At 39.9% G+C, this 24,010-nt stretch overlaps 1 protein-coding gene across 1 annotated transcript in view; it reads right to left on the bottom strand.

Moving 5' to 3' along the window:
* nt5dc1 (5'-nucleotidase domain containing 1) overlaps window positions 1-24,010 on the bottom strand; it is a 79,424-nt gene that overhangs the window by 15,105 nt on the left and 40,309 nt on the right. The window contains exons 7-9 of the mRNA XM_031749316.2: window positions 14,532-14,706; window positions 10,662-10,759; window positions 5,160-5,281 (exon numbers count right to left, since the gene is read on the bottom strand). Of these exons, the coding sequence (XP_031605176.1) occupies window positions 5,160-5,281; window positions 10,662-10,759; window positions 14,532-14,706 (395 nt within the window). The remainder of the gene's footprint in view (window positions 1-5,159; window positions 5,282-10,661; window positions 10,760-14,531; window positions 14,707-24,010) is intronic.

The following is a 24,010-nucleotide window of genomic DNA, read 5'->3' as shown; positions in this document are numbered from 1 at the left end:
TAATATTTTCATCCAATGTAATGTCTTTTTTTTTTTAGAAGATATTCACAAGTAATTCAATTCAATTTTATTTATACATCACCATAGCACAACAACTGTAGTACCAAGAAGATTTATATTGTAATGTAAAGGCATATAATTATGTGAGAGAAAATCACATTTCTGAATAAATGTCCCAAAACAATTATACTCGTGTTATATTTTTTAAGTGTTTACTTGGATTAATTGTGAGCTTTCTGAAAAATCAGTATGTAAATTGTGGTTGCCTGTCAGTGGTGTTGAACCTCATCTTGCCCAGCCACTAACCAAGCCACTGTCAAAGTTCTTGTCTTAACATCACAATGTCACAGTGTGTGTCCCAGGGTTCTAATGTTCTGGTGGCTGGCTTTTGCCCTCTGATAGGGTCTCCTATGGCAAATTGGTCCTGGGTGAGAGACCAGACAAAGAGCAATTTAGAAGGCCCTTTTAAGCGTAAGATCAAGGGAACAGGTTGGGGAACAGGTCCTGACTGTCATCTGCGCTTATCTGCCGAACGACAGTTCAGAGTACCTGCCTTTTTGGAGTTCCTGGGTGGGTTGCTTGAGGGTGCTCCACTTGGGGATTCTGTTTTCTTACTGGGAGACTTCAACACTCATGTGGGCAACAACACAGAGACCTGGAGGGGCTTGACTGGGAAGAATGGCCTGCCTGATCAAACCACAGTTTGTCCTTAATGAACACCGTGTTCGAATATAAAGGTGTCCATAAGCGCACATGGCACCAGGGTCCCTGGGGTAGATGAGGTTCGCCCTGAGTTCCTTTGTCACCGATTCTGTTCATAATTTTATGGACAGAATAGCCAAGTGATGGAAGGCTTCCACTTGGGTGGTCTCGGAATCTCATCTCTGCTTTTTGCAGATGATGTTATGCTATTGGATCCATCAGGGCATGTCCCACTGGTAGAAAGCCCCAGGACATGCTGGAGAGATTACATCTCTTGGCTGGCTGGGAATACCTTGGTGTTCCCTCAGGCAAACTACAGAGACAGAGGTGTGGGGTCCGTCTCGGACAAGGAGACGGAGTCCATCCATCTATTTTGGATGGATGGATGTTCAGCAAGCTAACATTATTTTTTGCACAACTGGTTTGACCACTGTTACCAGGGTAAACCTCACGACTGAACCTCATTTGTTAACGACTTTGTGAACAATTCTAGTGGCAGAAATTTTATACTGTGGATTTAATACCAGGTCACCACAGGAAGTTTAAGGCACTCATTTTGATGACAATGGAAGTTTGGTCAATAGCTATAAAGTGAGCTACTGTTGCTAGCTGACAGCCTGCCAATTAAAGCCTCCAAAGCTAGCCAGCAGCAATCCATGCTTCTTTTGAAAACCAGGAGGTATAGTATAAGCGGGGAATGCAGATTGGATACTGCTACACAGGTAAAATAACATAGATTATTAATTGCTTGTAGAACATGTCTGAAAATTCAAGAGAAATCATTGAACATTCATATCTATATTTCAGTCTATTATGTGAAAATCTATCAAATTTAAAGGGATATGATTGTTCCAAATTAGGTCCTTTTAGACACAATTATACATCCCTGTGAGCATACACAGACACACTGGATTATTTAACAGCTTTTTCCTTTAGATGCGTTCCAGTATGGGACAGCTCTTCTCTCTACAAAAAGCCACAAGCCAAAAAACTTTCATTGTAATGTCTAATGGGAGTTTTGTGGCTGGCTTGTAGTTAGACTGTTGAGAGCACAGATGAGTCAGCATTTTTTCTGGTCTATTTCGTCTGGCATTTTTTCTTTTATGTAGTTGTGTCCTGTGCCCTGTTTTTGACTAAATTGTTGCTTTGATGCCACTTTATTGCTTTTTTTTCTGATACAGTTTCATAATGTCACACAGATGGAAGCTTATTTGTCTGAAAGACAGCTGCATTACTTACCAGACACCAAATATAAGCTATTGTCTTATAAATATCTACTTTATTTAATAGTTTTCATCCATCCATTTTCATTTCTGATCCTGTTCCCTCCCAACTAAAATCTTATCTTTAGATCCTTATTATCTGGCCCTAGCCACAGACAGATCATAAGCTAGGGTACTCCGAGTGACAATTCCAAACTTGGATAAATGGGTCAGGTGAGGGTATCTGGTGTAAAATCTTTTGACATATGTAGTATTTAATGAAGTATATGAAGTATTTAATTGAAATTTTAAAAAGTTATTTTCATAGAGAAAGAAATCTAGAAAGTTGTATAATTGGCTAATCCCTAAAGCTTCTTAGATTGTTTATTAGGTTTTATTTAATATATCGTTTAAGTGATTTAGTTAATTTTATCTATAAACACAAACAATACAAATAAATATGTTTGTCTTATCCTACAAATGAGTCAACACAATTAAAGCGTTTTGAGTAGTCAGCAAGATTTTAATCTGGAATACAATTAATGTGGGGAAATAAACATTTATAAAAGCACTACTTGTCAGTCAATTATCCAATTCTTTTTGATCCTCTGAAAGTGGAGGACTATGCATAAAAATGCAATATTTTGATCTGAATTAAAGCTGAAAATCTGCACTCCTATCACATTTTAATTATGTGATTTAAATCTACTATGGTGGAAAATTACAATGGAAATTTCAGTAGAAAAAAAATGAAAAGAACAATGTGTTTGAAAACTTTTGACCATTAATGTAGTTATCTCAACTACCTAGATAAAAAATAAAAGAAACAAACATGTTCCCTAGATTTCTATTCGGTTTTTAGTTCCACAACATTTGGTATGACCACCTTTATTCTTTAACACAGCCTCATCTCACTTGGGCAAGCTTTCTTGTAAATATCTTGTAGTAGTTTTCAGGAATAGTTCTTCAGGTTTCTTCAAGGATGCCCCAAAACTTCTGAATGCTCCTTTTTGTTCTATCATTCTTTTCTCAGTCGAGGTGATCCCACACTTAGTAATGTGGAAACTCGGGTTCTAGTCAGGCCAATCCATGACTGACAGTGCTCTACAGTTTTTTTATTCAGGTGGGCTTTTACTGGCAGGGTCTTGGATCACTGACATGGGCTATAAAACATTTAAAATCCTTTAATTTTCTAAAAAATCGACAGTGTGCCTTATAATCCGGTGCGCCTTATGTGTGAATTCTGGTTGTGCTTATTGACGTGGAACCGATTTTATGTGGTACACGGCGCTCAAAAGTCTGTCAAAAAATGTTTTAGTACAACTTTGGTAAGCTACGAAGCCACACCACTTGACGGATTGTCGGAGTATTATGGCTACCATAGTCAGGAGCCTCGCGGAGTAATCCGGGTCCAAACTCCACTTAAGGTCCCAAAGTCAAACGAACATTGCGGCATCACTGAGAGTTAAAAGCTGTCTAAATTCTTTCGTCTTTAATAAATTGATCAGCATTGCTGCTTTACCAGGTGTAACAATTAAGTTTAACATCCAGGCATCCATGAAAACAGAATTTATTACATTTAACAGAGTTACAAGTTAGCAGGAAGTTAGCTTGCTAGTTTCCACCTAACATAGCATGTTCTGACTGAGAGATTTCTGAGAAAATTAAACCGTACAGCTCTGCCATCACTTCCAACATAACTGAAGACAGAAAACTAAACAGCAGTGACTTTTGTAGGGTTACTGAAGTTAGACTAGCTGGTATATAATGATGTGCTACGTGATCTCTAGTGACACAGCAATGTTAACATAACATAAATACAGTGAAGCTGGAGGATGAACGCTAACTATTATCCACGCAATAAAAGTTAACGTGAGGGTTCCCAATGGTTTGGGACAAATGCAATCGCATGGCAGGATGCTGTAAACAGACCAAACTTCAGTCAAGAGAACAACTAAGATAATCCATCCACAATACGAGGTTAGTCATTAATATACTGCAACAACATGGGAATAGAGCAGCTGTGAGAGAATTTAACATTAATGAATCAATGGTACAGAAGTGGAGGAACAAGAATAATGAGTTGAGTAAAGTTTGACATATCTGACTGTTTTGTTTTGCTTAAGGTGTCTTATAATCCGGTGCACCTTATGTATGAAAACAGATCCGTTCATTGACAGTGCGCCTTATGGTCCGAAAAATACGGTAGTGCAAAAATATTATTTTACACCTGTCAAACTGTTCTATTGTTGGCACTTTACATACAATCGACTAAATGAATGGGAACAAATTATATGTTTCGCAACAGTGCCTTTTTTATGCTCGAATGATTCATAAGTGAGTGTAAAATGGCTTTGCAAACAATAAAAAAAAGAGAATTCTTCTTAAAATGATGAAGCACAAGAACTGGAATGAAAATGTGTGAAAAACCAGCCTGGAGAACTAATACTCTAGTCCAGGGGTGTTCAACTCCAGGCCTCAAGGGCCGGTGTCCTGCAGGTTTTAGATCTCACCCTGGGTCAACACACCTGAATCAAATGATTAGTTCATTAGACAAGTTGAGGAGGTAATTAAGCCATTTAAATCAGCTGTGTTGGATCAAGGACACATCTAAAACCTGCAGGACACCGGCCCTTGAGGCCTGGAGTTGGACACCGCTGCTCTAGACCACTTTAAAAATATAAAAGAAACCCTGGCTCCTTGGAAGAAAAACATGGTGGAGTGATGGGAGGTATTAGAAGAAAAAGTCTGAAGCCAAGCATTTAGAAAAGTCTGAAGCCAGAGGTACATGGCTGGAGATTTCATGTATGTGAGTTGACCACAGTATTTAGTTAGTTTAGTTCGTTTTTCCATGTTTAATTTGAGAAGTCATAAATATATCTGTATGTACATGACAGAAAATAAGGTTCCCCTTAGTCTTGTCAATTAAACAAACCACTGTTGTGTGGGACTGAATGTTGGTTAACTGTTGTTTTCTTGAGGGAAACAAGTCAGTAAGAAGTGTCTCTAAGAATGGGTTGTATTATACTGGCTCTATCAGTGAATTCTCAGCATGCTGTCACACCCCTGCCTTGTCAACAGTCATGCCAGGGGCCACGTTCCTCCTCTTCATCACTCTAGTGTGAATCTCCCTGAGCATGTTTATCATGAAGCCTTCATCTCTTTCAGTGTCTGCCAAAAGCTGAAGTTGGAGCTAACCTCAAAGTGAGCCAGAGCTCTGGCTGCCTGCTGTGGTGTCAGAGGTGGTTTGCGTACCTTGGGCTCTGGTTTCCCAGTCATTTTCTTGAGCAGCTCGTGGAGGTGTGGCCAATTGCCCTGGGAGTACCAGCCGGGCTTGTCCAGCGACGGCAGACCCTCGCTCTCCTCCACATCGTTCACTGCACAAGCAAAAACAGGTAATACAACACAGTCGCAGGAGTTTGACCAACAAGTCAGCTGCTGCAGGAGCAGACACACCAGCAAAGCCTCCAGTAATCCAGGGCAAAACCACACAACTCAGTGGCAGAGGTACCACGTCATTTATGCAGGGAACCAAAGGGTAAATGTCAGCGTTTGTGAAAAAACAGAACAGGGAAGTAAAAATAGCATCTTAACCTCAGCTCTAATTTGTACTTTAAATTACTATATGATTCTTTACCAGGTCTTCAAACTCATTCAACCTTTTAACCCTCTGAGGTGATCATAACTTGTAAATCTAACCCTAACACGACCCTCACCCTCCATTTCAAAGTCCAAATGGACTTTTTTGAAAAAAGTTGGAATAATGGACCTGAGAGGGTTAAATTACAGTACTATTAATCGGGCTAGATTTACATGTCTTAAAATGTAATTTTCTCTTCTTGACATACCAAAATTTTAGGCTTAACCATGGTTAGTTCAGGCTTAGTGTAAGCCCTAAACCTGAACTATACGGTCCCAATTCATGTAAGAACATACAGATTTCATAACGCATAAACCTGACTGTTAGCTCTTTGGTCTATATTTTTGTTTTTTTGAGAACTACTGCATGCGTAGCTGATATTTCACAGATTTTTAGATATGCCAGTTGTTAGTGTTGCAACAACATACATTTATTTCTAGGCAAAGACAACACTCAAAGGTTTCTCTTCTGCTAGGGGATACTGACCCTCAACCAAACTGTGTTCTACAAACTCTAAAATGCCTACTATTGTGCAGCGGAGACACAAAAAAGGATGGACTTCTTCCAAGAGTTACAGGAACAATGAAAGGTCTATAAATCTTCCTGCAGCTTGGGGTAGTTTAATTTTTTTTGGCACAAAACCCTGCACCACAGTCGTCGCCTATCTAGAAACACAGCATTCATTAGTTTTGTCAGACATTGTGGGAGACACAATATGTCTTTTAAAAGACAGCTTGAAAATGTTCAAATAAATAATGACAAAGATGTTCATGTATAGGTTAAAAATGTCAATAGAAATGGTAGAAAACATCTGAAGTTTCTGTTTGGTTTAGTTTGGTTACTTGATTCCAAGTATTCCATGACTCTACAAAGACTTGAGCTGCTGTTGATACAAACTGCATTTCGGCAGCCCTTATCTCAGCTCAGCATTGAAGGGGAAAATCAGACTACGAATGAAAGCAACGCATTGAAGAATGCCATATTCAGATCCAGCCATGCCCCTCTTGTTTCAATCCAACCTCAACAAACACCACTTGTCAGCCAAAATATCAAGAAATCTCATCTTTTCTCTCCAAAAACAGTCAGACCCATGGTTCCAGGGAGGTAAAAGACCTGTGTCATTTTCAGATTACAGAGCTTGTGAATAACGCTTGAATAAGAGCTTTCCACTGGTTGGCTACAGGTTTGATGTTAGCACAAGTTCCTTCTAGAGAAGCTGTTAGTGCAGATAATAAGCAAAAATGGTACTGGAATACAGACATGTAATCCCCAATGTTTCAGTAATGATTAACTGCACTATGATCACAACATCACATTTAACAATGCTGGGCAGCTTTCTACAGATCATTTTCAATAACTGACTGTTCGAGTTTAAATTGTAAGAAATGAATGTGTAAAATTATAGAAACATTCCTGTAATTTTACACATCTATACTGTAAATATTTCATATAGTTATAAAAACTCCTAATTCACAGTTTTAGGTATGTATTTTATGTATTTTCTTACAGGTTTTTTTTGCTAAAATATATATATTTTTTAGTTAATTATTTGGAGTAATATGAATGGATGAAATTGTAGGAAAAGCTGTAAAACCTTTCAATATACAGTTTAAAAGTTGTTTGCTAGGCTGATTTGGACCCCCAAGCCTTATGTTTGACACCTCTGCTCTAACAGTACATATGCCTCTCTAAATGATGTCCTATTTACTTCCTCGGAGTAAAGCTAACATAAGGATCTAAATAGTTGTGTAATGGAATTTTAATTTTTTAAATAAATCTACAATCATGTCAAAACTATACAGACTTTGTGAAAATGTAAACGTGCAAAAAGAAAGGTTTCTGAAGCTGCTGTATACTGTATGACTGTTTACCTTTCTGCAGTAAGCCTCCTTATTCAACCTAAACAATGGCAAACGCTTGCTGCCTGCCTGAATTTACAGACTCCTCTCTGTGAAGCAGGATAGACAGTTATCTTAAGTCGGCTCAGTGCATCTAAAACCCAGCAGCAGCATAATGATAAAAGGAGTCCCTCCCCCTCTGCGATAAAAAAGACACAGTGCTCCACAGAGCAAGTTCAAACTCAGGTCAAATATGCTAGAAACATTTTGACAGGAGAGAAAAAACAGTAAGACGAGGGATGAGCACCTGAACATCTGGGAGTCCTCATGCACAGACAGGATTCAGAGCAGAGCAAATGGTGCAGCTGAGATAAGCAGCAGCTCTTAAGAAGTCCTGTTTCGGTAACACCAGTTTTTTCTTCTACTGGTGATGGCTTTGAGCCTTTTTAGTGTTTCAAACTGTGACACTTTAAGTTTCATGTTCATTTATCCTGTCACAGTCAAGCTGGGATAATATCTGAAGTTGATTCAAAGTGTTGAATTTGTATTTTAAAGCTTTTCACTGTATTTTTAAATAGGAGGCCCTATTGCAGATAGGTGGATAAAAGCTAAAGAGTGGGCAACAATTTGGTACTTTTATGGGGAAGAAAAACAGGATCACAACAGCTAACAAAGTCAAGAACACTCACAAGCCGATAGCTGCATCATCTTCAAAGCCCTGCATATTTATATTCTTCATGAATAGAAAAACGGAGGTCTTGCATCAAGGTACACTCAAGAACAGGAAGGCCAGATAATAAAACATCTAAAAGAAACTACGCCGAATTTGAACAGATAAAACTATCCTGTCCCATAATGATGGGGACAAAGTACAGGGAAGGAGAGACACCTATCATGACCACATCATCTTCTATCAAACACTGGAGGCAGTGTGATGGCATGTGCACCTATGCCTGCCTGTGGATCCGGGTTAGTACTCACTTTTGATGATATAACTGCTAACAGAAATAGCAGGATGAATTCTGAAGTGTGCGGGGCTAGACTCAGAAGTGCTAGGACAGTGCTAAAGCAAAGGGAAGTGTACCATAAAAGCAACCCAGCCATTTCTCAGGGCAAATAAATGGGATATTCTGCAGTGGTCAAGTCAGTCACCTGCTCTCAACCCAGTAGAGCGTGCTTTTCAAGTATTAAAGACAATCTCTCTATATAAAATCCTAATATGTCAGATCACGTATGAGTTGGACACAATGTGCTTAACATGCATATTGCAAGTAAAAGGTGCTATAGATGGATGACTGTTCTCACTTTTATATCTACAGCAGTAAAATACAACCTCACCAATATAATGCTACACTCAAAGGGACAATTTGCTGACATAATGAGTGAGCACTGGCTGAAAATTGTGCTGTCACTGTCACATTGACAGTAACTCAGCTGCTGGACCATCTACAAGTACACCATCCAGGTACTTGTAGAGTACTTTCATGTAGTGTTACCTAATCTGCAGATGATGAGGGAGTAAATGCAATTTGTGAATCTGAATGTCTTCAGAAAATAGAAGGAAAGCAGAAGATATAAGCTCCACACAGAAAAGCTATTAAATGAACAGAAAAAAAGTGGAGGTTCTTCTTAAACAAATCATTTACGAGCTGATGATCAGCTCTGTGCGCTCACCTTTATGACAATGAATTGAGCTTGCTTGGTGGGTCTTTAACCATCAGCTCTGCCGTAGTAAATTTAAAGTGTTCTAAATAAACTTTATTGGCTAATAAAAATGAGAATATGTCAAGAGTGCAGAACAAGAAGCAACGATTTCAGTTAAAAAAAGAAAAGAAAAAGAAAAAAGAATAGAGGCCAGATGCCGATGCTACTTCTGCCAGCGTGGCAAAGCAAAGGGCGAGGGAGAGAATATTTCAGTGAGTGGATCATCCCGTCTTCACACATAATGCATCCCCAGTGTTCTTGCTGGCAGCCAGACAATCCAGACATGGGGAGCATACCAGGAAACTACCCCTGTCCCAGGACACACCTTCACCACCAGCATCAAGGAGCTGATGTCTGGGGTTGGGGAGAGATGACAGGCAGCCCGGGCAGGTAGGAGAAGCTACATGGAAGCTGCAGATACTGCTGTCAATAACAGAATGCACAGCTGTTTATAATCTTCAGGTCAAATGTAAAATCTGTGGTGGTTATAGCTGGAGTAAGCTCTCATTCCCATCAATAGACTACTAAAGTAATAAAAGCCTGTTGTAAATGGAGCAGCACAGGTGTGGGGGTTAGCACAGTTGCCTGTCAGAAAGATCTCCACCATCTGGTTATCTCCGGGTAATCTGGCTTCCTCCCACAGTCCAAAGATAAGCAATTATTGGGGTTAGCTTAATTAATAATTCTAAATTGCCCATAGGTGTGACTGTGAGTGTGAATGCTTGTCTGTCTCTATGCGTGATAGACTGCTGACCTGTCCAGGGTGTACACCTCTCGCCTTAGGAATGTGTTTATTGAGGTCACAAGTGAGCAAAGGAGGTGAAGGCTCCCTTGCCCTTTAGTTTTGGTGACTAGCCAAGCTTGCTATTCTTGGCTGATAAACTTTCATTCCATCCTCTTTTTTTCAAATATGGTCACTTTCATAATGTAGAATCCAAAACCAGTGGGTTTGTCCATCTTTAAACACTCTGTCGATCGCAAACTAAACATGAGCGAGTGTAGTGTGACCTGTTTTAGTCAAATCATCCACAGGGAATGGTCAAGAGGACATTTTTACATCTGTAATTAAGCTTTGGCTTAAAATGAAAATGTCCAGAAACCACACCCAATAAGTCATTGTTAATACCCACTAACATACACTTTTATATGTGCTGAAACATTCATATTACAGAGGTCAGCTACAGTAAACTTACACAACACCATTCCTTAAAAAGTATTACCAGATCATTGGACTCAAAGTGATGCCAGTTTGCTGTTTAATGTGGCAAAGCCAATATATTCAATTGCAGACATGCAGCAGTAATTACACAATATGACAAACACGTACAAGATAATTGCAAAAAGATGTTTTGTTTTTGTTTAATTAAAAGTACTTTTTATGTGATGGTACTCTTTAAAGTGACAGATTATTATTTTTATATATTTGAAATCATAATACTATTGTAATGTAACAAGTAATGTAACATGTAACAACGTTTTGAAACCTCCAGTTGGTGCAAAATTTATATATTTGAGCCTTTTCTACAGATATTTTCAAAACTTAAATGAGAAATGTGTGTGCGATCTTTTACTCACCAAGGGTTCTAAAGGGCCTCTGCTGGGGCACCAAGGAGAAGAATCCTGGCTTAAGGGCATTTGTGATAATGATGTCAAATAGTTCCTCAAAGTCCTTCCTGTAACAGCCAGAGAAAACTCTTTAGACTCGACAGCTCATGGAAAACATCCAAGTACACAAGTGCACACAGTGAGGCTGAATGAGCCTAAACAATCAGTACAGATGATAGAAAACACAGAGCAATAAACAGTGAAGAAATGCAGACTAAAGTAAACATAAGCCTACAGTCATGAGGACTTTAGTATACATGTTTATGAGGAAGACTCTTCCTTATAAAGAGAGAAGCCAACAAGTGGCTCATGAAGCAAGACAGAAATATTAATGGGAATTATGTAAACTGTTAACTCTGCTAACTGTGCCAAGCTTTAATTGCATCATGATAAAACTGCTCATTATAGTACAGTACAGTATATTCAAACTGTGGCAAAAATGGGTTTCTGCACATTTTAACAATCTTAATTCAGAACTCAAAAGTCTACTTGTACTGAAAAAATATTAATATGATTGTGATCCACACTTTGCAAATATAACTGCTTCAGCTCTTCTGGGAAGGCTTTCCATGAGGTTTAGGAGTGTGTTTAGTGATGTTTGACTTTGGAAAAGGAAGGGGGCATCCCCAAACTGCCCACACTGGGTCAGGGACAAGCTGCTGCCCCAAGTGGAGGAGTTTAACCCTTTCATGCAAAGTGGTCACTACAGTGGACAGCTATTCAAAGGCGGTTTTCTTGTATTTGTGTCCGTGTTGATGGTATACTTGCACATAAACCACTACATTGGACACTGCTGTGTCACTCCATATATTTGTTACATATATTGTTATAAAATATATTTAAAATATATAAAAAAAATATTTTGTTATGTTACAGTTCTTTCACATTTTATATTATTTAGTAGTTTGTCAAATTCATAAGTCAAAACGTATGTTGTCCACCTAAGTGGAGATGTAAAAAACTCTTTGAAAAGTACATGTTTAAAAAAATGAAGTTCAATTTTTTAATGCCTAAAGATGAATAAAACTACTTAAGAAAAAAATCCTGATTGAGGTTGTCTTAATTCATGCATGAAAGGGTTAAGTATCTCTGATCCTGCTCACAAGTCAGGAGAGAGGGAAGCAGGAGCCATATCTGCAGTGATGTGGACGCTGCACCAATCCATCATAGTGAAGATGGATTGGTGACCATAAGATGAGGGTCAGAACTAGCCTCTCCCTTAGATACAGAGTGAATACCTGAAGCTGAAGAAAATGGATAAACATCTCAACTTTCAGTATGTTTAATGACATATGTCTGAATACAGACAGTGGAAAAATGTCAGTCTTAGTTTTACTGGATCTCAGTGCAGCATTTGATACAGTTGACCACAACATATTACTCAAACAACTGGAGAACTGGGCAGGTCTTTCAGAGACTGTACTAAACTGGTTCAAAACATACTTAGAAAACAGGAAATACTTTGTATCAATAGGTAACTTCACATCTGAGCAGAGAAGTATCACATGTGGAGTTCCCCAAGGTTCCATCTTGGGACCCCTTCTGTTTAACATTTACATGCTCCCACTGGCACAGATTATAAAGAACAACAAAATAAACTATCACAGCTATGCAGATGACACACAAATATATATGACAATGTCACCAGGAGACCGAGGCCCTGTACAGGCTCTTGGTAAATGCATTGAGGAAATTAATGACTGGTTGTGCCACAATTTTCTCCAGCTAAACAAAAACAAAACTGAAGTAATAGTCTTTGGAGCCAAAGAAAAACGATTACAGGTCACCAGTGAACTTCAATCTATACACCTAAAAACCACCAACCAGGCGAGAAATTTGGGTGTAGTGATGGATGCAGACCTAAACTTAGAAAAACACATTAAGACAATAACAAAATCAGCTTACTATCACCTCAAGAACATATCAAGGATAAAAGATCTGATGTCTCAACAGGACCTGGAAAAACTAGTCCATGCATTCATCTTTAGTAGGCTTGATTACTGTAACAGCATCTTTACAGGTCTACCTAAAAAATCAGTCAGACAACTACAGCTCATTCAGAACTCTGCTGCTCGAGTCCTCACTAAGACGAAAAAAGTGGACCACATCAGTCCAGCTCTGAGGTCTTTACACTGGCTGCCTGTCCGTCAGAGGATAGACTTTAAAGTTCTGATGCTGAATGGTTTAGGACCAAAATACATCAGTGACCTCCTGACCCAGTATGAACCTTCCAGATCCCTTAGGTCATCTGGATCCGGTCTTTTATCAGTTCCCAGAGTCAGAACCAGACATGGAGAAGCTGCATTCAGCTTTTATGCTCCATATATCTGGAACAAACTCCCAGAAAGCCTCAGATCAGCTGAAACACTCAGTTTATTTAAATCCAGGTTGAAGACTCACCTATTCTCAGCTGCATTTGAATAAAGCACCAAATCCGCACTTTTAAGCTTAAATTTCAAAACTTACATTTTAACTACTGATTTTATCTACTGTTCTGATTTTATCTACTGTTCTAATTTTTGATTTTATATACTGTTTTGTTTGTTTGTTTGCTTGCTTGTTTGTTTTAATCAATTTTAAATCATACTTTTTATTTGTTTTTGTTTTTAATGTCTTTGTAAAGCACTTTAAATCACCTTGCTGTTGAATTGTGCTATATAAATAAACTTGCCTTGCCTTGCCTTACTTTATATAAACCAGAAAACAAGCTTATATAGTCAGTGGAATAAACACCTACAGAATCATGAAATGGTGCTATTCTTCTGATAAGAAAAAAAACAGTCTTCATCCAGTTGTACCAAATAGTAATAACCACTTCACTGGACAGGTTGGTCAGTATTAGCTTGTACTCTCCTGTTGGACAGAGCTGGCTTTCCTGTGCTATTTCTGACAGCCTCGTGTCATTGGTGTTCAGCCACTATTTGCCACACTGCAACTACTGTGGGCCAGTGACGAATTTCTCTTGAAAAGGACGGTGGCATGATGGCAAAGGAGAAGCCCTGTTTCTCAATAAAGTGCTTTCTTAATATGTCACACATCATGTGCTGACATGACGCACCAACACATTTCCTCGGAAGAATACACAAAGTTCGGCTGTAGGACAACGAGGAAGGATGTTGACACCAACCACCTCAATTAGCACAAAACACTCCTCCCTAAACCATTTCAACCTAATTTCTAAGTCTTACAACAGAAATCTGCTGACCTTGTAAAGGATTGATTTTAACAGTGTGTTAAACAGACACACTCAGCCAGGCCTCTGCTTTCTGTGGGAGATGACAGGAAATGGTGTGAGAGGAGGGCATCCAGAGCAAAACGGCTTTAACCTGACCTCATCTGCCCCCCTGCTTTACTTCAGAGAATACTTCACATGGAACAACAGCTTCAAGCATGGAGACTGAAAAAAAAGCAAACTATCGACAAGGCCAGAGAAGAGGATAAGAGACGACAAAGAGCAAGGACGGGTTATCTAAGTTCAAACACAGCAGCAACGTGCACACTGTGTTGTTTCAAGGCCCTGTGCTGCTGCTTGATCGAGTGTGAAACGGGGCTTAGGCAACAAAAACAAGGCTTTAACCACACTGTGTATAGTGCAGACAGAGGGAAGCTGGTAATGCACAAAGCCAGTGATTTGAACAGTAACCCCACCACTACAATTTAAAAACACAGACCCCATCAGCATCCTGCTGGGCAGGATTAGAAAGGCCAAGGATGAGTGAGTTGAATCAAAAAAGCATAGGTTAAAAACCCTATTTGGACCGTTATGGTAAACAAAGCAGATGAGGTTCCAGTTTTGTTAATGGAGGTGCCAGTGTGAAGTATCGATGTGGGCAGTCTTACCCCAGGATGTGTTCACAGATGAGCCTGCAGTAGTCGCTATGGGAGCTGGTGATGAGGAGCAGAACCTTGCCAGCATTTTTCATGCCGCGCAGCCAAGTCTTGACAGAGTCAGAACAACGCTGCAGGTACTGGCCTGGATCCCTCTTCACACTTGGGAAGTATGTCCCTGCATCATCTGTGAGGAAACACAACAGTAGTTAAGACAAGTGCACGCTATGTAAACAAAAGTGACGCTGCTACTATTTCACATTCAGATTTCCACAATCTGACACACCTCGACAGAGACTCCAGTAACAAAGCTACAATAGCTATTTACTATGGTAATCGTTGATTACTGTAGCTGTGAAGCACTACTACCATGCTGCTTGGGGCTTCCTATGACACACTGAGTGTTTCTTTTTCACTCTCCCTATGTTTATACACCTCTCTGTATCCCTAGTTAGTGTTACAGTGGCTTTTGTCTTGTGTCACTCTCTTCATCTCTTCATCTCCAACTGGTCATGGTTGTGCCTCCCTGAACCTGCTCAGTTGAAGGTTTCTTTCTTTTAAAAGGGTGTTTTTCCTTCTCGCTGTCACCAACTGCTTGCTCAAAGTGGGCCATTTGATTTTGGGGGTTTTCTCTATATTATTGTAGCTTATTTACCTTACAACACAAAGCCCATTGACGCCACTATTGTTGTAATTTAGCGCTATACAAATCAACGTGAACTGAATTAAATTGAACTGAAATCATCTGTTATTTACAGTAAAATGCTAGAACATAGTGTCATGAGGTAAACAGCTGCTGAACATAACAGCATTTCCCTACCATCTCATCAAATTGATCAAATTGATCCCCACTGTAAGATATGTGTAAGTTACAGTTGTGCCATAGAGCTAAACTGACAGCATGTTTCTGAGTGGCTAATGCAGGTCCGTTTTTGGTCTGCTGTACCGTCATACAGTGCAAATGTAACACTATATGGAAAGAACCAGCTGTTCACAACTGCTAATGTAGCATCCATTTTTAAACAGGTAAAACTTTACTGTCTAATCTGATTTTTTTAAGTAATCTGTGGTCATCTTTATCTTTTTACCTGATAAAACACTTTAATAACAAAGGACAGCATGTTGACCTCCAGTTACAGTCACTTATTCTAGGATAAAATTCTTTCAGCTGCGTTAAAACTGTGATACAAGTAACTACCTGTAATGCAACAATGCAGGGAAACAACAAAACATAGAAAAAGAAAACTATAAACTGCTACCATAAATATGCCTGAGAAGTCTTAGGATTACTGAAAGAAACCAGCACAGATGGTAATCAATTAGCTTCTTCACATATTGTTGCAAAACCACAAAAAAAGCTACAATTCTTTCAAAGACAGACATCAAAGGACACATGCTTCCATTTTTCTTCGTGAGAGACTAAACGTTTACAGATTGAGCAAAGAAGGCCGGAGTGCTTAAACTTTTCCACAACTTTTTTTCTGCTGAGCAAGCTTCAAAAAAACAAACAAAACTAAACACACAAAAAAACATCAACTATATTTAAAGATGACATACAGAAAAAAAATCAAATTCTCTTTGGAATCTGTGTGCACAAACGTAGGACCTGAGGGTCATGGCCCTGCTTCTCCATCACTTCACTTCCTGTTAGTATTAACAATTCTGGCTCATTAAAACATGTAACTCAGTTATGTGTCTCATCACTATAAAAACCTAAGAATAAAGCACGATATATCAAGAATACAGATACTGCCTGACAACACATAATACACATGAGTACATATAATATTGCCATTCTGCATTGTAAAATGTGGAAACATTATCAAATGGTACCTGGAAGACTTGTAACTGCAAAAATTGTGACTATTTGTAGACCGAATGAATTCTACAGACAAAACATCTCACAGTTTTGCGATGGAATTGACATAAAGGCAACAATATACAAACAGAAATATGAAGCAGATGGTATTTGCTGCCAAACTTTAATAGAGGTTGTGTTTCTTTTTTTTCCAAGCAGGAGAAAAGAAAGCTACATTCTACTTATAGTACACTACTTATCTCTATAAGTTAATACCATTTTTAATATCTTGACACCAGCACCCTCAGCAGACTACCTGACACAGTATTTATAGCAGCAGTTCCAAATTCTTATCTGTTTTGGTCTATTTTTTTTATCTGACTAAATAAATAGGTATGTAACAACTACTGCCTGTCATGGGAACGATAGGGTTGAGCGGTTTCCGAGTCCTGCACGAAGTCTAAAATGTTTGGGCATGCTGGCCTCCAGTGGCCAAACACAGGACTAACATGAAGAGGAAAAACGCTCTGGTTTTTTCCAAAAAAGGCAGTACAGAGGCCTAAACACAAGATGGTGACAAACACAAACAAGCAAAAAGGGCTCAGTTATCTGGTTTATTCAGTCAGTGAGAACCTCAAATCCACATCTTTGAAAGTGTTCCAGATGCAAACATTTTAAACAAATCTCGTCTGAAGTTTTAATTGCATCCACAGATCATTACACCTTCAGCTAAACAGCAAAAAGGGGTCTCGACGACCATGGTTGCTCCTCAGGAAGCACAAAGCCTGTCTTGCCTCATTACCCACAGTCAGGGAGGTCATCTGTGGGGGGTTAGGGGAACTCTCCTAGCAGCAAGATTCCATGAAGTAGTTACATGTGTGACCAAACATCGACCCCAGCAGCCAGGACCAGATTTGAATAACATGCTGCAAAGATTCAAAGATGAAGATGGCTAAAAAGATGATATTGGATTCCTTATCCAATACCAGCCACAATAAAACATCATAAAAGCATGTGGTAGTTCTGCTGTAGGTGGTAAATAGTGTCCTGTTGCTAGATCAAGGGAAATTCTGAATCCATAGTGTCAAATTTAATCAATATTAACAGCAAGCGCAAAAATTTGTTTGCAGATATACATGCTGACCACAGACGCTGGTCATATATCGCCTGTTTTGCTGATATGTCAATGTCAGTCAATACTGGCTGACAACAGCAGACAGCCGATATATCAACACATCCCCATAGAGATCGACACTTCCATCCATTCTTCAATTCATATGAACAAAGATGCTACAAAAAAAACACTCGAGTGTGATCCCAGAACAGGATGATAGCCACAGCTGAGTTCTGTTTTGTTTTGTTTTATTTCTTTCTGTGATGACTCCAGCCCCGATGTCTCAGTGACACCTCCCAAAAACTACTCAGTATTTTCATTTCACAGACGCTCTATATTTTGTTCTCTATCTCCTCAGCCCTCTGTCTGCATCCAGGCAAATGATTTAAAGCAGAGAAGCAAGCGAGGAAACAAACCAGAAGTCCCGCAGAGAAGCGCATATTTAAAATGCTGCTCTGGCACCACTGTGAGGCTACTACAGTGTGTGTGTCTAGCTGTGAATATAGGACTGAAGTGCCCTGGGGCCCAGCAGGCCTGTGCCTGGGCACTGCACTGTGTAGGCAGGCGCCAGGCCTGCATGACTGAATAGCTGCCCAGTGAAAGAAAACCACGACCTGCAGCAGGTCAATCTCTTTGATACATCAAAGCATCCTGACAGGATACACAAATCAACAGCAGCAGTGGAAATTAGGGCAGAGAACATGAGCATTTTGCAAACAACCACACCAAAAGTGATGAGGGGGCACAATCTACACGTTCATTTATTTTCTTTATCCCCCCAGCAGGAAAGATAAAGGCTAAGAAAACAAATGTGAGAAAAGATGCATTTACCCTTTTTCTCATTATACATAATGAACATCAATCTTTGCATATACACTGTATAAAGCACATGTACTAAATCTCCAAAGGGAAGCTATAATCTACAGGCATCCAGACAAACAGCATTTTCCAGCACCTGTTGGAACCACGTGGAAAAACTGGTCAGGCCATTCTGTCTGTGGACTTTCCATTTTTAGCAGAACGACCACAAATTGCTGCATCATGTCCCTTGCACACTTTTTTTCCCTTTCGGTCGGTGACAGTGGAGCTTCACTATCGAAATAACACTCATGATAACAAAAAGGCAATATACTCTAAAAACAAAGCCGTCAAAAGCAGATGTTCCAAGTCCACAACAAGTTTCACATCAGGTCAAAAAGCCAATCTTTTTTACATTTCTGTCTTTTTTTGACATTGTAAGTCAATTAAACTGTTCATCCTCTCCACATGAAGGTAAATCACTCAAACAAATGACACAAAAGTTGTCCCTTTGAAGTAGCTTTCATGATTGAAATAAATAAGAACAACAGCTCAGTTACATAAAGTGCAACTACACCTTCAAATCTGAGTTTGCAAATTAGGTGCCAAGGTTTAGACCCTCACTGAGAAGAGAACTGTGGAACCCGTTTCTGGTCTAAGGTTTGCCTTTCATCATCGTACTCAGATCTAAAGAAATCTTAGAGACCTTTAGAAAAAGTCCGGACGGGGATTCAATGACAGCAAAAATAGTAATAAATAGACTGGTACTTGTACAGCACTCTCTTACTAAAAGCCTTGTTTACTCATTCACACAAACACTATCATACAAGTGTTTTCACTTTAAACATAATGCATTCACACTCTGTTGGATACATCAGGGCAACTTGGGGTCAATTACACCACTGCATCTACTGGAACAATAAAAGTTTTGTTAATGGTGGTGGAAAACCTAACATTGTGGTACAAAGGTGTTACATTACGCTGGGATATATTGACTAGTGTAAGACTGCAGAGTTCAATGTAATGTGAAACATACCTCAACAAATATCACCACGCTCACAAGCTGTTTTCATTGTAAAACTCAGCCGAGTTTAGTCAAGTCTAAGTTAGAAAGTGCCTTATTAATATTAATATAAGATAACTTTGTTCTTGAGACAGATTAGGAAGATGTTTTCTAGGAAAAATAAATCAAATAAATTTCATAAACTGGAAGAAAGCTTGCATTAGTAGTATTTTATTTTGTAGTCCTATTAAATCATATAATTAATGTAGGGAATGCACGAGTTGTGGAAATTCCTCTATCCATCCATTGTTCCATCTCCTCTCACTTCCAGTTTTAACAAATACAGGCTTTGAACTGGGTAGTTTGCAGTTAGGTTACATCGAGACTGGCAGTCATATGTTTGAATTCTTCTAATGTGCTGATAATGCCCTTTGCCATGTACCACGTCATGGTCCATGTTAGCAGTAAACCCCAGAGCCACAGCAGCAGCGGTCAGCACATGTCAAAGACAAGAAAACAGGTGAGTCATTCTTCATCTCTGCTATGCTACACTGGATCCATAAGACCCCCTACCTGCCAAATCCCACATTAACACAGATACAGGTGATTACCCAGAACAACTCTGTACTGATTTGTTACCATGTCCTCAAGGACTGAAGTTTTTCTTTACCCATCTAATGGCAAAGTACGCCAAACCTACCCCCACCAGTAACTCTAAATGAAAAATGGTTTGTATTTTCCCCAAATGGTCCTTTTTATCTCTAAAAAATATAGGGTTAGAGTTCAGGTAACTTCTTGTGAAAGATGATGAATTACACCTCCAAGGATTTATCTGCCTGCTGTCCCAGTTTGATCTAAGTAGATTAATTAGACTATCATACATTAGAATATAGCTTTCCCAAAGCGGTCTTTTGTTGAGGTGTTGTGCTTTAAAGGGCGTTTTATCTTAATGATCAAAGAACATGATAAAGAGAACAGGGAAACCTTTGAGTTGTTCACTAGGCAGGCAGACAGACTCCTGTCCCTTAGCTTTTCTACTTTCTGAAGAAGTGCTACTAAAGTGGAGATAAAAGACGACACAAAGAACAATGGCAGCTGTGAAAAAAAGGGACGGTGGTTTTTGGACACCCTTATACACATCGCTGTGGGGGACAGTGACGCCAGTTGCGCAGTCACTTTCGCCTCAGAGCAAACGTGAGGGACACTGCAATCTGTCATTACACCAAACCAGAGCTATATTTAGCCAGTGCTATCTTAAGAAAACTGCAGGCATTCATACTTTAAAGGTCTGATCTCAGGAAGATCACATCTTAAATTTCCTATACAGGGTGACACCGTGCACAGTCTCAGTAGGTGCAGCGCAACCAAAATACACAGGGAAGAAAACGCTGATTCAAAAATCCCATTGCCTATTGTAAACAAGAGTTAAATGCACAAGTGAAATTGCCCTTCAAATTAAACATATTTATGTATATTTATCTTAACTACATTTTGCTGACTCTCAGAAGAACACCGACAAAAGAAAAGCACAAAAAGCAAAATGTGTAAAACCCTGAACAAGTCCAGTCTGGTTTGTTATAATCACAGGGAGTTTATGGCACTCACAGTGATGAATTATCCTCCAAGGTGCAATCTCCATAAACAATAGCTACCTGTTTGGCTACCATCTTTATACATGAGTCTTAGAAAACACATGGGAAGCACGCACGATTGCTACTCCTCATCAGTTCACACAGGACAAAAGAATGGCAAAAATACTGCAACAACATCTTTTATATTGCTGACGTAAACAGAAGAAATACGATTTCTATATCCAAGTGGTGGACAGGGACTCTGATAGGGCCCAGGATGCCTGAGTGAAAAGCAAAATGATCACCTTGCAGTAAAGCTCAGTAAGAATGATCACCAAGTTTAATGGAACTATCACTAGATTATGATATTATGACTTAATTATAGCAGTGAAAAAAATAACCCAGACTTTAGAGACAAAGGGTAAAATGAAAATGATGAAGCAGTGATCACTAGGAGAATAAAATGTGTGAAGGTAGAGGGTTCGAATCCACTCAACGGCTACCCTGAGGTACCCCTGAGCAAGGTACCATCCCTACACACTGCTCCCCGGGCGCTAGATTGTTGGCTGCTAAGTATAATTTAGTATTATTATTATTATTATTATAAACGTTACTGCAACTGGGATTTTATTATATGCATTTTACAGCCTCCGAGGTGAGGCTGTAAAATTTTGTGAAGGGAGTCCAATACAATCCGATGAGTAAGTGAAGCACACGATTGTTCGATGACAGGAATATTAAGGTGAGGATATTCTTAACTTTTCTGTCAGAAAACATTGCTGTTTTTGTGGCTCTTAGCTGCACTTGGCGAGTAAACTCTCTATGAGAATGGGAAAGTATCATTTTTAGAACACTTGATCCTAACATTAGCTTAATCTTGTGTTTTCAGTGGCTTCTTCAGTCACATGGACAACTGAAAATGCAACTTCCAGATGAACATAATAAACTTGCTGACGTTCCTTACCTGAATGATTGAGCATGCATCACGACATTAGCTGGGAAGAAGCTGACAAGCTGACAAGAAGAGGGCTTTCAGAGGGGGCAATAAAGAGGAGGTGAGAATGGTTCAGGTGTTACTGAAGGACAAGATCAGAGAGGCTAAAGACAATTACAGGAGGAAGCTGGAGTGGAAACTCCAGCAGAACAGCATGAGAGAGGTGTGGAGTGGGATGAAGACCATCACTGGGTTCAGGCCAACCAACAGCAGGGGAGCTGGGGGCATTGAGGATAGAACTAACGAGTTGGATTTGTTTTTTAACAGATTTGACACTGCAGTGAATGCTCACACCCCTACAACCTCACCTGTTGTCAGCCTGAAATCCAGAGCCACACCACTGTCTCTCTCGCTCTCTCTCTCTCCACATAGCACTGTTGGCTCCGGTGAAAGTCCTGACACCTCTCCCCCAACTATCACTTTCACTCACGACCAGATTCAGAGGCAAATAAGGAGACTCCACTCAGGCAAGTCTGCTGGACCAGACAGGGTGAGTCCCCGTATCCTCAAGGCCTGTGCCCCCCAGCTTTATGGAGTCTTTCATAAACTGTTCATGTTGAGTCTGAGTCTGCAGAGGGTCCCAGTGCTGTGGAAGACATCATGCCTCACCCCTGTACCAAAGACGCCACGTCCCAGTGGTCCCCAGGATTACAGGCCTGTGGCACTGACTTCCCACATTATGAAGAACCTGGAAAGACTCATTCTGGACCAGCTCCGACCCATAGTCAGACCACATCAGGATCCCCTTCAATTTGCTTACCAGCCCCACCTCGGAGCCGAGGACGCCATCATCTACCTGCTCAATCGTGACTACACCCATCTGGACCAGCCGGCGAGCACTGTGAGGGTCATGTTTTTTGACTTTTCCAGTGCATTCAACACCATCAGGCCGACCCTCCTGGGTGATAAACCAACAGAGATACAGGTGGATGCTTCTCTGGTGTCCTGGATTGTTGATTACCTGACAGGAAGACCACAATATGTGCGTCTTCAACATTGTGTGTCTGACAAGATAATCAGCAACACAGGGGTACCATAAGGGACCAGGGACCGTCCTCTCCCCCTTCCTCTTCACCCTCTACACCACAGACTTCAAGCACTGCACAGAGACCTCCCATCTTCAGAAGTTTTCTGATGACTCTGCAGTGGTTGGATGCATGATCAAGGGTGATGAGTCAGAGTACCGGGCTGTGGTTGACTCCTTTGTCACGTGGTGCAAGCAGAATCATCTGCAGCTCAACGTGGCAAAGACCATGGAATTGATTGTGGCCTTTAGGAAGACCAGGAAAACCTTGACCCCTGTTTCAATCCAGAGGATCAATGTGGAGATTGTGGAGAACTATAAATACCTCGGAGTACACATAGACAATAAACTGGACTGGGTTAAAAACACCACTGCACTTTACAGGAAAGGCCAGAGCCGTCTCTATTTTCTGAGGCAGCTGAGGTCCTTCAACATCTGTTGGACAATGTTCAGGATTTTCTATGAGTCTGTTGTGGCCAGTGCTATCCTCTATGCTGTTGCATGCTGGTGCAGCAGGTTGAGGGTCGCAGATGCCAACAGACCAAATAAACTGATCCGCAAGGCCAGTAATGTTGTGGGGATGGAGCTGGACTCCCTTAGGGTGGTGTCGGAGAAGAGGATGTTATCCAAGATAAAGACAATGTTGGATAACACCTCCCACCCACTCCATGACATGCTGGCAAGCCACAGGAGTACATTCAGTGAGAGACTGAGATTACCAAAAAGCACCACTGAACAACACAGGAAATCATTCCTGCCCGTGGCCATCTCCCTCTACAACTCCTCCATCTAATACACTGTAAACACTGCAATAGTTACACCCTTTTTACACACGCTCTTTTCTACTCAGTAATGTTGCTGGCAATATTCTTGATATTTATTCATAATCACCTCTGTCAATCCTTGAAATTTATTATTGAGTGATTTGTATATATTGTGCTATTTCTTAAATGTGTAAATCTGCAACATATTGTAAAATTGTTAAATAGTCTAGTCTGTTTCTTTTACTGTATTGGAGCAACTGTAAAGTATGCTGATTCTGATTCTGATAATATAACTTATAACCAGTTGTTGTTGTTTAGCCAGATAATTGTCATTGTCCTGACAATAAGTAATAGTGACAATACTGAGAATAAATAAGCATGTTTACAAATGTTTTTGTGTGTTCGAGATCTCACTTCAGTCCAGG

This window comes from Oreochromis aureus, linkage group 15 (assembly GCF_013358895.1).
Source record: "Oreochromis aureus strain Israel breed Guangdong linkage group 15, ZZ_aureus, whole genome shotgun sequence".
Lineage (NCBI taxonomy): Eukaryota > Metazoa > Chordata > Actinopteri > Cichliformes > Cichlidae > Oreochromis > Oreochromis aureus.
Note: the sequence above shows the minus strand (reverse complement) of the source record. Positions and strands in the feature narration are given on the sequence as shown.